Below are 15,674 nucleotides of genomic sequence, written 5' to 3'. Positions count from 1 at the left end.
TGACATTCAGGTAGTTACGGACAGATAAGTGCCAATGTGGTGGCGCTCCATCCTGCTGAAATATGAATTGTTGTGCTTCTTGTTCGAGCTGAAGGAACAGCCAATTCTCTAACATCTCCAGATACTGTAGTCCAGTTACAGTAGCACCTTCGAAGAAAAAGGGACCAAAAACTTTATTGGCTGAAATGGCACAGAAAACGTTCACCTTAGGCGAGTCACGTTCATACTGAGTTGTTTCCCGCAGATTCACGTCGATTCACTTCTGCCGTACTCAATAACACAAAAAGCTTTCTGTTGAGCGGTCGCCATCTTAGCATCAACTGACGCTGACGCCTAGTCAACAGCGCCTCAAGCGAACAAATGTACAACTAAATGAAACTTTATAGCTCCCTTAATTCGCCGACAGATAGTGCTTAGCTCTGCCTTTTGTCGTTGCAGAGTTTTAAATTTCTAAAGTTGTGGTATTCTTTTTGAATCACCCTGTATAATATCATTTCCTAGTGCCATGTCTAAAGTCTTTGTCAAAGAAGTTTGACAAATGTTTGATCATATTTCTTTGTCAAAGAAATATGATAATGTAACACCGGCCTAAGACCAAAATGTACAATACTTTTGAATGTGCTACTTCACACTTCTTAGTGTCTGTTGGTCAGTGTTTGATGTGGATTGCTCAGACAATTTTTAATTGGTTCCTTATCATAATTACTCAGTAAAATTTTTTCCAGACAATTACTAAATTCTTTTTAATACTTTAATTATTCATACAGTAACAGCTATATATTCACTGATTCATTGCTCTGCAGGATGGTCCATGCGCATGGAGCCACCATTCTAAAACCAAAAAAGATGACTAAACATATTGTCAGTCAAGTAGAATGAGAATGGAGATGGGGGCAAAGTCTGTGAAGTTATGTTGCCAACATTGTGGTCAATTTGGGAGCTGCCATCAGCTAGACAGAAAATCACGCGAGAAAAATAATTGTGACTTTCATTTGAGCAAAGCTTTATATTCACTCTTGAGTTTTGTTGCATTTTCCACAGAACATAGCAAGTGTAGGAGATAACACACAGCAGTTATAGGATATGTTCAACATGTTATCCATCACATTGTAAGTTGGTTGTTATCCACTGGACTTATTCTTCATAGACTTAAACCAACATTTGTACTAGAATGCAAGCACAAGCATCAATAGTCCACTCCCTGAGATGTGCAGGGTTTACTGATGTATGGCTGACCCTGGTTTCATGCAAAATGTGTTGAGTGCTGCACTCTTGTCTTTTGCTGAATGATACCATAGTAGTAGTTCGTCTTCTTTCATAGTAGTTCGTCTTCTTTCATCTGTAGCCATTGTTGATCATCCAGGTTTTAGTTTGTTTAACACATGGCCAGTTTCACAGAATTTTGTGAATTGTTTCACCACCACGCTGTGGGTAATGGTTGGCCTGTCTAGGTGGCATTTCTTGAAATCTTCTGTGACAACACTGGTGTTCTTCTCTTCTGATATCAGCATAATCTCACTTTGACTTATGTAATGCCATCAGGTTTCCTGTCACATGCAAGGAAGTAACATCACTCATTTCTCGAGAATGAATAAAGTTGTGCTTAAATGAAAAGCACCACTGATTTCTGATGCAATTCTGTATCTGTTTGATATGTCACATGACCCTCTTTCCATTTGCAAATCGTGTGTTGCATTGAATATAGTGGGCTTCCAAAGTGGTTGCCGTGTTGGTAACATAGCCTCAGATTTTGCCTCCTCTCCCATTTTTTTCTACTTGACTTTATGTTTATTGTTTTTGCCTTGGAAAGTTGGCTCCACATCTTTGTACCTCCTTGACAGTAACTGAATTGAAACATTCAGGCCTGGAATAGATTGAAAAATCAGCCAACCAGTTGCAAATAAAGGTTTATTATCCCTTGACCATGGCTTCGACATTTGTAAAAATATATTCTTCAGAAGTATTGGCCTTATAACATTACATGATGCAATAGGCGTCACAAGATAAAATATTTGTGTTAAGTCACATATACCTTATGTCTGAGACTAAGGCCAACTGCTATCCTGTGAATGTGTCTCGGTCTTTCATAAGTTTTGCTTCCATTATTGAGTGCAACATCAAAGCTTCCTTTCCAGTGCCTGTATATTTCCTAAAGCCAAACTGATCGTCATATAACTGATAGGATCCTTTCTTCCTGGAGTGCTAGTTCTGTGAGGTTTCCAGAAAAGCTTCTGTTTGGTTTAGAAGGTAGGAGATGAGGTACTGGCAGAATTAAATATGTGAGGACGGGTCGTGAGTTGTGCTTGGGTAGTTCAGTCGGCAGAGCACTTGCCTGTGAAAGTTCGAGTCTCGGTCCTGCATACAGTTTTAATCTGCCAATAAGTTTCATATCAGCACACACTCCACTGCAGATTGAAAATGTCATTCTTGTCTACTGAAATCAAGCAATGGAAAATCCAGGATGGAATGTAACAATATTGAGAAGGAAAGTTGCTACTCACCATATAGCGGAGATGTTGAGTCGCAGATAGGCACAACGAAAAGATTTTCACACTCAGCATATCCCCTATATGGTGAGTAGAAACTAATATTGTCTACTGACAGTTTGACAACACCTTCACCTTCCAGTAATCTTATTCCAGTTGTTGGAGCTTCCTGCAGTACCCTTCCCAGTCATCAGCAGTTACTGACAGAAGGAATTCATTCGCAATCTTAAACAGATTGTCTTTTGACATGTCCACTGAAATGTTGCACTTCCTAAACAATCTTTTACTTTTGCCTATGGCTGTTCCACAACACTCATATCACAATTATAGGGTGGCAGGCAGACAAGCATGTGGGCTTTCTCATTTGCCATTTCATCAATCATGTATGTTTTTTTAGCAAGCCTATGTTTTTGAATTAAAGTAAACAGAGCCTGCTTCCTCATGCTAACATTGCAGGCAACACTCCTCTTTTGCAGCCATTTCATTAACTTCACTTTTGGTATCATTCCATGTTGGTGTTGTGGTCACTTATCTTCCATTTTGGTAGGAGCATTGTCCGTCACAATAGCTGTCTTTGGAGGAAGATTTGGGAGAAATATATTTGCAAACCACCTTTAAAAGTTTCCAGAATTTATTTTACCATGATAATCCCCATTTGTGGATTTAGCCCAGAATTTTAGTTTGACTTCATTGATGAACCCGTTCCTCGATCCAATGCTTCCAGTAATAAGTGTTTTACCACCCCTTAATGCTGACATCATCCTTCTGCCAACATTTACATGCCGTCATATTACCATCTGTCAAAGTTTCATCCACGCAGAATATTTCAGTCACTGCTACCCTATGATATTTTATTTCTTCAATGAAATCAGACTGCCAATCAATAATGCTTCCATGCTTTAGCAGTGGAGACCTCTTATTCTGCATTTTTTACACTTGAATGCCATAGACAACAAAATATTCTGCTGAGATTTAATACTCCAAGTCCAGCCTATCTTTTCTTCGAGTATTGGTCGAGGTTTCCACAGTGAAGAAGTGAAAGAGAAAATAAATGTTAGAAAGTAGGTCTGTATTGTGTGCAGAACATGTTGTTACAAGTAACAAAGTGAGTCCCCCAAGGGAAGTATCAACTTGTTGAAACCACTTGTCTAGGTATTACACTGTGCAGCTACAATTAATTGAATAAAAATAATGATGATATAAGAAAAGTCAGTGCTGCAAAATACTAACAAGAATCCTTTATAGATTATTGGAAAAAGTGGTAGAAGCTAATCTGGGGGAAGATTAGTTAGGATTCCGGAGAAATGTAGGAGCACACGAGGCAATTCTGACCCTACAACTTCTCATAGAAGATAGATTAAGGAAAGGCAAACCTACATTTATAGCATTTGTAGACTTAAAGGAAGGTTTTGGCAATGTTGACTGGAATTCTCTCAAAGAGGTAAAAAAAGGGGGGGGGGGGGGGAGCGAAAGACTTTACAATTTGTACAGAAACCAGATGGCAGTTATAAGAGTCTAGATGCATGATAGGGAAGCAATGGTTAAGATGGGAGTGAGACAGGGTTGTAGCTTATCTCCGATGTTATTCAGTCTGTGCATTGAGCAAGCAGCAAAGGAAATGAAAGAAAAATTTGGAGTAGAAATTAAAGGTCAGGGAGATAAAATAAAAACTTTGAGATTTGTCGATGACATTGTAATTCTGCCAGAGACAGCATAGAACTTGGTAGGACAGTTGAATGGAATGGACAGTGGTTTGAAAGGAGGATATAAGATGAATAAGGATAATGGAATGTAGTTGGAATAAATCAGGTGATGCAGAGGGAATTAGATTAGGAAATGAGACACGTAAAGTAGTAAATGAGTTTTGCTGTTTGGGAAACAAAGTAACTGACGATGGTTGAAGTAAGGAGGATATAAAATGTAGACTGGCAATGTGTGTAGGTACATGGTGAACCCCCCCCCCCCCCTCCGATATGGCGAAGTCAAAATTTATGAAAAACAAAAAATGAAACAGCGATCGACCATAAGCGTCAGCAAAGAAAGACATTAATTATGAATGCACGGTAAGCTGCGGGCAAATAAAAAAAATGGGTCATCATTCATTTTTCTTTGTACATGATTTTGTTTCTCACTCTCTTATATGTAGAAGTTCTGTTAAGATGTGCTGATTGGAGTATGATGGACTAAGAGTGTTTTGTATTATATATGTTTCGAAATAAGAGAAGACTTGAAATCAGTATTAAGTATTTTTATTGAAGTGAAGTTGAACCATGTAAAGAGGATTTTATTCATTTATTTGACATGCACTGGTGTCCTTGAAGTCGGCTGCCTGCATCTACAATTGAAATGCAAGAGAGGAAGTCCGATTAGCCCAAATTTGTACATGCAGAACATTTCTAATAATGCAAATGTAATATACTTTAAATTAAGTTTCTTTCCATTCACATATTTCTCTTTTTTTTATTATTATGACCCAAATGACAAAAGTGTTTCTGAAGAAGAGAAATTTATTAACATCGAGTATTGTTTTAAGTTTCAAGAAGTCCATCTGAAAGTATTTGTATGGAGTGTAGCCATGTATGGAAGTGAAACATAGACAATAAACGGTTTAGACAAAAAGAGAGTAGTAGCTTTTGAAATTCGGTGCTACAGAAGAGTGCTGAAGATTAGATGGGTAGATCACGTAATTAATGAGGAGGTACTGAATAGAACTGGGGGAAAGAGAAATTCGTGGTTCAAGCTGACTAATAGAAGGGAGACATCAAGGGACCACCAATTTAGCACTGGAGGGAAGCGGTGGGGGTAAAAATCATAGAGGGAGACACAGAGATGAATACAGTAAGCAGATTCAGAGCGATGTAGGTTGCAGTAGTTACTCAGAGATGAAGAAGCTTGCACATGATAGAGTAGCATAGAGAGCTGCATCAAACAAGTCTTTGGACTGAAGACAACAACAACAAGAAAGTCAGTATGTCACAAGACTCAAGCCAACTATCTTTGGGGTACCAGCTAAGTATCTTTACCACAGTGTTTAATGGGAGTTTCTAAAAAATTGACTCTTTTATTGCAACTGTAGCCACCTAGCAGATGACAATAAACTCTTCTACACACACACACACAAGATGACATCTTTAAAGTAACTCAGATGAGGGGGAAGGCAGTTTCACTGTCAAACTGAAAAATTTGAACTTAAAATTACCTCTTTTTGCCACCAGTTTCCTATGACTTCACAGGATTTTATTTACAAAATCTGAATTCTCACAGATCTGAAGCTTGCCCCCTATGTATGTCACTGTTCATGTGGAGGTGCAATGGTTATTTCTGCTCTCTTGCTTGCAACATTCAGTGAAATTATTATTTATTTTTCTTGCTCTAGTCCTTAATGTACTATCCTTTGCTCTCCTCTGAGGAGTGGAAGGAGTGTCTGGTGTTGCCCATGATGGGCCAGCAACTACTTTGTCCCTCAGAGAGAGATGTATTACTTTACTACAAATCATAAAAGTTACCTAACAGTGGCTTCATATGCAAGGTTCTGTATTATATCGCTGAGGTCAGCAGCAGCTGGATGCGAGCATGAGAAGACTCGATTCAGAACTAGAGTGCCCCCATTCTTTTCTTTGTGTACAAACTGTGTTCCTTTCAGCAGCTGACGTTGGAAAATCATGTGTTGTTGTAGCCTTCATAAATGATAAGGGACTGTGGTGGAGGGCACTCTGATGGCTGTCTTCCATAATGTTTGAAATGGAATCTTGTATCGTCGCACAGATCTACATGGTATGCAGTGTATGGATGCAAAGAGATGGCAGAAAACTAGAACACAATATATCTTTAAATATCATGTGTTTACAGTTTATGTTCCTACACCTGTGCAATTTTCATTAGTTTAGATGTGTCCACCACATTAATTTGTACCACTTTGTGTGTGTTAAGTTACAGTGCAATATTTATATGATAGTAGCCCATTAGCTTCTAAAAGAAACAAATGATAGACCTAGATTACATTATGAACCTTACAGTTTCTGTGAAACAAGTGTCGCGGGAAAAGACTTAAGTCTCCTAAAACAAAATTCTTCAGCTCTCTAGGACATTATCTCTGAAGTAATTTCTTCTTCTTCAAAAGTGGAAAAGAAATTTCTGTTTGGAAATGTTGGTGATGGGATAAAGAACTGGCAACAGTATAATATTTGTATTTGTATGGCTTGACAAAAAAGTCATGGATAACATGTAAAGCCTTGAAAAAGACTCGGTGAAGATAAATTGGAGCCATAAGAAACTTTTAATTTATGTCATTCTAAGTTACCATGTACTTACACGGTTTGCAGTAGTAGTAGCAGCAGCAGCAGCAGTAATAGTGGTACATTTATAGTTTAAATCTGATGAGATAGAAACTGAATGTGGTTTGACACTAAAACTAATTACTTATATTTAAGTAACATGAGTGTCTTATTTCTTTCATAGCATGAGTTTCCAAATTTCCAAGTGGATGTCTACGTTCTCGTTCTTGAAAATGATGGATGTGCACTAGCAGCTGCTATCAACTCGGCCGCTCTCGCATTAGCTGATGCGAGTGTCCCCATGTATGACTTGGTGTGTGCAGCAACTCTGGTATGTTACTTATAGATGTAGATAAGATGTTCATGTGATCTCACGTCATCTTTCTGAATATTTGCAGATGCTATCTGTTTGTGTTAATAATGATTTTTTTTTTCATGTCCCTATTGTCATTCCCTCCCACCTCCCCCTCCCCCCCCCCCCTATCTTTCCTCATCTGTGCATATATTTGATACTATATTCTATAAATCGTAGAGGGAGACCAAGAGATGAATACACTAAGCAGATTCAGAAGGATGTAGGCTGCAGTAGGTACTGGGAGATGAAGAAGCTTGCACAGGATAGAGTAGCAAGGAGAGCTGCATCCAACCAGTCTCAGGACTGAAGAGCACAACAACAACAATTCTTGTTTATTTTCTGGGTTTTCTGAAGCATGTATCATGAATAAATTCATTAGTCATCCTTTTAATCTGCCTCTTTTCTAGGCAATTTTAGGTGGCACCGTTCTAACATGTGTATACATAGGGTGCACCAGAAACACCTGATGGTTTTGAAACTAAATCAACAAATCAAGTGAAAATGTAAATATTTACTTTTTAATAAAAATAATTCTCTTTTTTATGGAGAATTAGTGTGTGTTGTTATTTCTTGAAAATAACATTTGGTAAGTGTCCACCATGCTGAATAACACATTCATGTGGTCTCTCTGGAAGAGGTAACATAAATCGCCTCAACATGTTTGGAATCTCACAAATTCAGTCTTTCAGCTTGTTGACAATGATTGGACATTACTAATAAACTTTCTGTTTAGGATAATCCCACAAAAAATAATCGTGTACAATCAGGTTGGATGAATGAGTAGGCTGGGTTGATGTCCTAAAAGTGAGAAATGACTCTTTTTCAGGAATCCCATGTGCAATATGGGCTGTCGGTCCATCTTGCTGGAACCATAGGTCGCTATGGGGATCAACTTCATGATGCAGAGATGTTTACAATTTTGTGGCGGCGTTCATAGCGACCAACACTTCGCTGTAGAAACGGCTTACGAAATCACCGCCACACTTTTAATAGAGGGCCGACCGGTCCGCTGGAACAGTGAACAGAAAGATGAAAACCCAAACACTCTGATTAAATAAAAGTCAGTACTTATCTTTATTAACGAAGATACAGAAACACAGTAGTGAACTCCGTGTCTACAGAAATCTGTCTAGTTCGAGTCGGAGCGGCTAGGTCAGCGTCGGCTGACGACAAACAACAACTCTGCTGCGATGAACACACAACTGACTAGCAAGTACACAAATCGGTGGCGAGTATACAACTGAGCGGCGAATACAGAACTGTCCTAGTGCTCGCGACTCCAGCGCTTAAGAAGCCAGAAGCCAGCGGTGGCGCGCGCAGACTTGCGGCGATTTCCTGTATCGCTGGCGCTGCTTATGCGGACGGCGTCCGGACTTTGATGCTGCCACCCTTTTGGCAGCGGGCTCGGTTGGCATTACTGGCTAGGATATAACATACAACATGGCTGTGTACTGCTCAGAATTTACTGTTACAGTATGGCCCCCTCATTGGCCAAAAAAAAAAAAAAAAAAACCAGATAGGAATAACAGCAATGCGAGGAAAGATTGATTGCTAGTTACTGTAAAGATAACACAGTAAGTTGCAGACAGGCACAATTAAGACACTTACACACAAGCTTGCACTCGGGGAAAATGGCACACCATACTGTCGCTTTTGCACTACGTCTAGGGAGCTCCAGGAGTTTTTTTGCACTGGGTGTCTGCAGCCCATAACCGTCAGCTGTGTTTGTTGATGTAACCAGACAAGTGGAAATGAGCCTCATCTGTCATCTTGTCCCTTTCAGTAATCTTATGGACATTTTGGATGTTACACATGCCTGTGAAGTTCTTTTTGCAGAATACAGCAAACACTGGCATCTGCCAACCCAAGTGCGGTAGCTTGTCACCAAGCTGACTGTTGAGGACTACGCAAGATTGTGTCCCAAACACGATTAACATTTTGTGGTGTACATACCAAACGAGGATGTCCTGCAGGTTTACTGACCATCTTAATGCCATGTCAGTAACCATAGCAACAGAGTATTGTGACTAGAGGCACGACTTTGAACGAACCGGCATTGAAAGTTGCCATGCAACTGTGCTAGACTCTGTCTTTATAAACTACCCTACAGCTACAATGTAATGTTCCATAGACCAGCACTCCCATCTCAGCTAAACTGTAGAAAACATTGCCCAATTCGGTGTGTAGCACTACTGCACCATATGGTGGGTGTCCTGCAAATGAAAGTTTAAAAAAGTCAGAAGCCAATTATATGCTATGTTTACATGTTCTGGTTTAAAGTATTTCTGTCTGTTACCATAAAAGGATAAGTAAAACATCACTATGAATTCAGGATGTTGAGTAGTGTCTACAGTGAATTAGAAGTATTATCTCAACAGCCTGTCCAGTCAGATATGCTAAATGGAAGCAGCATGCCTCTAATAGCTATGAAAAAGAACTAATTGAAAAATTCTTGTAGAAAAATATTACAAAAACCTATTGAAGGTAAAAAAGCATTAGGCCCATAGTTGCAGGATAAAAGTACCTGTACTATGCTTTGATATTGAGATTTTGAATTTTCCTTAGGTTCCGTGATGATAAAGTTTTCCGATAAGATGGCTGTCAAATCTGCTGTGGCTTGTAGTAATTTACATGTTAATACTGTTTCTCTGATAATGTGTGGTGGTTTGGAAAGAGTAGTTGAGTGGGCAATAAATTATGGAGGTAAACAAATATTTTTTTGAAAATTGAAGAATTTATAAACTACCTGCCTCAGTAGCTATAATTGCGGACCACACCAACTACAACTTTTAGGAATCTGCTTTTAAATTTCCTAATTGTGGTACAGTAATAAGCCAAGATTTCAACTTACGTGTTATAGATTGAAAGATGCAAGGAGTTAGAATAGATTGCAGGGGCATGGAATTTTGTGCTATTGCACTAAACACTTTATTTGAAAGTTTGATAGGGGATTAAGTTGCAGAAACAGGATGTGAGAGTAACTTCTTTCACACCCTGGTGATAGAGCTAGACAGGGAGTCTCATTGTTTGACTGCATGCGAGGGCTGCCAAGTTGCTAGCTGCGTGTTCTGAGGCACCTTGTCATGGTTCGTGTGGCTCCCCCCGTCAGAGGTTCGAGTCCTCCTTCAGGGATGTTGTCCATAGTGTGTAAGTTAGCTTAAGTAGTGTGTAGGCTTAGGGACCATTGACCTAAGTAGTTTGGTCCCATAAGACCTTACCACAAATTTCCAAGTTGTTCATTTGTTGAGATGGAAGCTCCACATCTGGTGTTGGAAGTAAGAGCTAAAAACAGAAAACATTTAAAGCCATGGAAAAACAAGATTCAGAATCAGTTAGTCCCTGTTTTAACCATAGTATGTCATTGATCTCCTGGACAATGAAACTGTGCCCAGTGATTGTATGAGAACACAGGTTTTACAAAAAGGGTAGCAGATGTGATCCACAATGTGATTGATATTCATCTACTGTAGAATCCTAGAATATAATCTGATCTCAAACATAATCAGGTCCTTCACGACAAGCCTAATGCATTCTGTAAACATCAGTTGCATAAAACCCATCTCATGCTTTCATCACGACATATGAAAGTCCTAGTTAGAGCAAATTGGGTAGATGCAGTACTCATGACATTCAAAGCCCATTTCACTCATACCATCATATGAGGTGTCAAACACAATTTGTGCCTGGGTAAAAGATTTCTTGGTGGGGGATGGCACAGCAGAAGTAACGCCAGGTGTGCCCAAGGGAACCAGTTTGGACTCTTACGGTTCATATTGTCCATGAATGACCTAGCAATGAACATTAATACTAACCTAGACTTTGTTGCAGATCACAGCAATCTATAATTAACTACAATCTGGAAAAAACTGCACATATGTTTAGTCAGATATTTACAACGTTTGAAAGTCGAGCAAAGATTGGCAACTTACGAGCGCAGCGTACGGCTTGGTGACCCAGGGATTCCTGACCTGGGGTGTGGTAAATGCCACCGTCTCCTGTCACTGTAAGCTCTGGACGTGCTTTAGTGACCACCATGTGGTGCAGCGGTGGAACATTGAGTGTCACAGGGAACGGCAATTGTGGCTTGATGGTCTGGGTTATGAGGATGGTACGAACTTACCACACCTTACCCAGGCATACAGGGCTCTGTCTAGGTGGACTTTAATTCCCCTGGCTGTGACTGATTGATCCTTTGAAAGAGTGAAAAGAAAAAAGGGTAGTTTCGAGAAGGTTTTGCTCTTCCGTATCCAAAAGGGTTTAGAGGGAACACTGTTAGTGGAAACATCAAATTCCCAGCAAGCAGCTAACCTCCATAAAGCTAGATGCCTCAGGAGGTATGCAATAGAAACTGAACTGCACAACACCTTGAGCTACAGCAAAGGCGTTGTAACTTGCAGGAATCTGGTTGATATTCCCAAGGAGGAATTGCAAGGTGAGTGGGCTTCAGAAGTTATAGTCGACGTGCAAGACGTAATGAAAATAGTGGATGAGGATCTTGTCAAATTCGACTCCTTTATCCTGACATCCATTTGCACGAAACTTCCTGAGCAAGTTAAGGGAAATTTCCATTGTCTAAGCATGTGCCCTTATGTCCCCAACCCACTGTGTGTTTCAATTGCCAGCACCTTGGGCATACTACTCTGGGGTGTAAGGGAGAAATCCCTTCTGGCAAATGTTTATGGTAAGGGCATCCACAAAAGTGTCACTTGTTCATCTCCTTTGAAGTGTGTGAATTGGTCTGGGGCTCACCCTGCCTGGAGTCAGGACTGCAGTGTGTATCTTTGAGAACTAAAGATACAAAAGCTTACGACTGAGAAATGCATCCCATATAACCAGGCCAAAAAGACGTATAAAGCCATGCTGCCCCTAACATTTGCTACCTCCTTTACTTCAGTTCTTACACAGCCAGTGTACTGCAGAGTGTTTTATGTCTTTGTGTTGCTCTTTTATGGCACATTTGTCGACACTTCCCAATAATAAATTGCGGGACGTGAAAGCTCTTCCCTGTGCTTGGACCTCATCCTCCCGAACTCCTCGTCGAGAGGAGGTAATTTTAACTAGACTCCAAATAGGGCACTGTCTTTTTATACATCGACATCTCTTAAGCGGCGATCCTCCCCCACTCTGTCCCCACTGCTCTCAACTGTGGACGGTGAGACACCTTTTACTTGAGTGCCCCTATTTTACTCTGTTACAAGCCCGTCTACAGCTGTCGCCTGATATATCTTCCATTTTAGCAGATGACATGCGCTCAGCCGATCGCGTTCTCGAGTTTATTAGTGCCAGTGAGAAGACGTCAGTCATTTGAAGCTCTTTTTGGGGACAAACAACCCCCCTTCTATAGTGGTTTTTTAAGCTTTCCTTCTGTTTTTAGTTTCCCCAATTTTCGAGTTTTGCTCCCATTGCTGCTGGTTTTCAGTTTCGTTTTTTTACCTTTTCCTAAGTCACAGACCAGGCGCTAATGACCGTAGCAGTTTTGCGCCCTAAAACCATAAAAAAACAGCCAGTGTAGAAAGCTGATGCTGCTACACAAATGGAGGTTGCTTGTGACATCACTAGTACCTGCATTTGTCAATGCACATTTGCTGCTGAAGTCATTTTGAAGTGAGTTTACCCAACAATCCCAAACTGCCATGTAGCTCTTGACGGTTTAAGTACTAGCCAACAGAGGACAACCTCACAGCCTTTCGAGTTGCAAGAGTCGAGGCTCGATACGTCAGTAATGAGAGCAAGAGGAGGTCATGGCAAGTGTTCTTGGACTCCATCAACTATTCCACTTCTACAAAAGTATGGGAAGCCATCAGGAGGATTTCCAGTAAACACAGTTGTTTACCAATAGCAGCAATACTGAAACAGAGGTATCTCCAGACAGCATCCAGAGACATTGCTCAGATGGTAGCAGACATTTTGTAGCGACTACTGACAATGCCAGCCAGGATCCAGCATTTTGCCACTACCTAGCAACTGCAGAGAGGGGCAAATTGGACTTCAGAGCTGATAATTCTGAGTCTTACAACTGCCTTTCTCCATGTGGGAGCTGGAATTGGCGGTCTGAGACTCGTGATACTGCACCAGGCCATGACCTAATCAAGTACTGTATGCTTCGACATTTGCCAACAGCATTAAAGGAAATCTTCCTCATATGTTTTAATTTGATATGGCAGACAGGGCAGTTCCTAACTCGTGGAGAGAGGCAATTCTGAAACCTCTCCTGAAACCAGAAAGGGCTGCATACATCCCAGTAGTTACCAGAGCTTGGCATTAACGAGCTGTGTAGGAATGACCCTGGAGTGTATGGTTAACCATCATCATCTGGTTGTTAGAGAACAGGCATCTCTTCAGCTGCTCTCAGTGTGGATTCTGGAGATTTCAGTCCATTGTCCCTAGAAGGTTTTCCTGCGTAAACATCATGCTCTAGGTATATTCTTTGATATCAGTAAGATGTACAACACTACTTGGAGACACAGTATTCTCGTGAAAGTCCGTCAATGGGACTTTGGTGACCACCTCATCATCTTCATATGGTTTCTCCTGTCTAAGTGCTTTTTTAGGTCCTGAGTTGGTGACTTGCCCTCGGATTGTTTTGAGCAGGAGAATGGTGTTCTTCCCGCCAGTGTTTTAAGTGTTACCTTCTTTGCGATAGCCATAAACAGTATCATGTGTGTGGTAAGGAGTCATATACAGTGCTCCTTATTTGTGAACCATTTTGCTATTTTCTGTTCCTCCTCCAGAATCGCATCAAGGACACATCAGTTGCAAATTACAATGTAGATGTTGGAGGAGCAAGCTGCAAAGACAGGTTTTCAGTTTTGTGAAGATAAGTGTGTGTGTGCATTTTAATCATTTTTGTTGTATTTTTAATTTACCCGCCTGGCATATGAGGGACACCATTCTACATTTTAGAGACTCAGTGAGGTTTCTGGGCCTCACTTTTGATTTGAAACTGTTGTGGGTACCGCACCCAAGAGACCAGAAAGCCAGAACCCAACAGCAGTGAATGTCATAAATTGCCTTAACCACAGGTGTTGGGGAGAAGACGGGGCAAGTCGCTCCATTTTTGTAGGGCTTTTGTGCATTCACGGCTAGATGATGGATGCGCAGATTATTGATGCTATCTACCTTGAGGGGGTTAGGCTGGCCACAGGTGCTGGCAGGACCAGCCCCACACCCAGTCTCTGTGCTGAGGCTGCAGAACTGTCACTCACCACCCGGCAGCAGCTCCTCATGATGTGTCGGGCATGTAAGTACCACATAGCTCCAAATTCACTATCATATCATATCGTTGTTCGACCACATCTGGGAGGCCTTTTCTCCGATTGTTCACAAGCAACAAGGCCATTTGGGATCTGTGTTCGGTATGTGCTGGAGTCACTTTGTGTGGAGCAAGTACAACCCCAAATCCAGAGTTTTAACTGTCTGCCATCCTGGTTAATGCAGAGGGGCAGAGTAATTTTAGATTTTGTGCAGTACGGGAAAGTTTTCACTCCTGATTTTGTTTTAAATACAATATTTTCTGACATTTTAACTGAGCAGCCATATTCTGCAGTTGTCTTTATGGATGGGTCAAAACGGGAACTCCCTTGGTTGCTATGTTCATTTTCCCTGATCTTGTCCTCAAGGTCAGACTGCCTCGAGACTTCACTGTCTTTGACGTGGAGTTATATACAATCTTGCAGGCACAGAAGAAGATGAGATATGCTTCAGGTGCTAAATTTCTTGTCTGTTCTGATTCTCTGAGTGCCCTTCACTCTTACAACATTTCTACCCAGCAGATAAAGTAATCTGGAACATCCAGGAGACCCTCCTCCAACTACAATGGTTGGGGAAGGAGGTGTCTTTCTGCTGGGTACCAGGGCACATGAGTATTGCGGGGAACGAAATGGCAGAAGTAGCAGCCAAGGAGGTAAGTCGTGATCCTCAGTTATGTCAGTGTGCCACCTTTCTGCATGCTATCTCCTCGCGGCTGAGGTACAGAGTCATGCATCGATGGGAAGATGAGTGTCTGAAGTGACAGATTAAAAGCTCCATCTAGTAAAGTCCACTACGCGGTCATGGCATACCTCCGTTCAGCTATGAAGGCAGGATGAGGTCGTCCTCACTCAGCTTGACATAGGCCACAGTTCGATGACCTATGGCTTCTTGCTCTGGTGCAACAGTCCTCCATTGTGTGGTGTCTGTAGTATACAGATCAAATTTTACTAGCTCTTGTTTTATTTTCGGAACAGAGAGCAGAGGCAGAGGCAGATGTGCCAGCAGACCTGCCCTCTATTTTAAGCGACGTTGAAATGAATGTGCCGAGACTTTTATGGTTTTGTGATTTGTCAAACTTGTTTCCAAAAAAATTTAAGGACACATTCGTAATGTGTTAACAGGGTGACTTGCTCACCCATGTCAAGTGGTCAGCCATTCATGTACACTTGTTCGTTGTTTTAGCTCCTCCGTCATTTTACTTCTGTTTTAATCCCTGGTGTAGCCTCTGTAACACTTTATCCATTGCTTTAAGATATGTGAGGTAGAATGACTGGGTGAGTGAGTGAGTGAGAGATAGAGGTGGGAATG

General features: G+C 41.0%; 1 protein-coding gene across 1 annotated transcript in view; it reads left to right on the top strand.

Moving 5' to 3' along the window:
• LOC126092213 (exosome complex component MTR3-like) overlaps window positions 1–15,674 on the top strand; it is a 37,810-nt gene that overhangs the window by 10,540 nt on the left and 11,596 nt on the right. The window contains exon 3 of the mRNA XM_049907709.1: window positions 6,945–7,091. Within this exon, the coding sequence (XP_049763666.1) occupies window positions 6,945–7,091 (147 nt within the window). The remainder of the gene's footprint in view (window positions 1–6,944; window positions 7,092–15,674) is intronic.

This window comes from Schistocerca cancellata, chromosome 7 (assembly GCF_023864275.1).
Source record: "Schistocerca cancellata isolate TAMUIC-IGC-003103 chromosome 7, iqSchCanc2.1, whole genome shotgun sequence".
Taxonomy (NCBI): Eukaryota; Metazoa; Arthropoda; class Insecta; order Orthoptera; family Acrididae; genus Schistocerca; species Schistocerca cancellata.
Note: the sequence above shows the minus strand (reverse complement) of the source record. Positions and strands in the feature narration are given on the sequence as shown.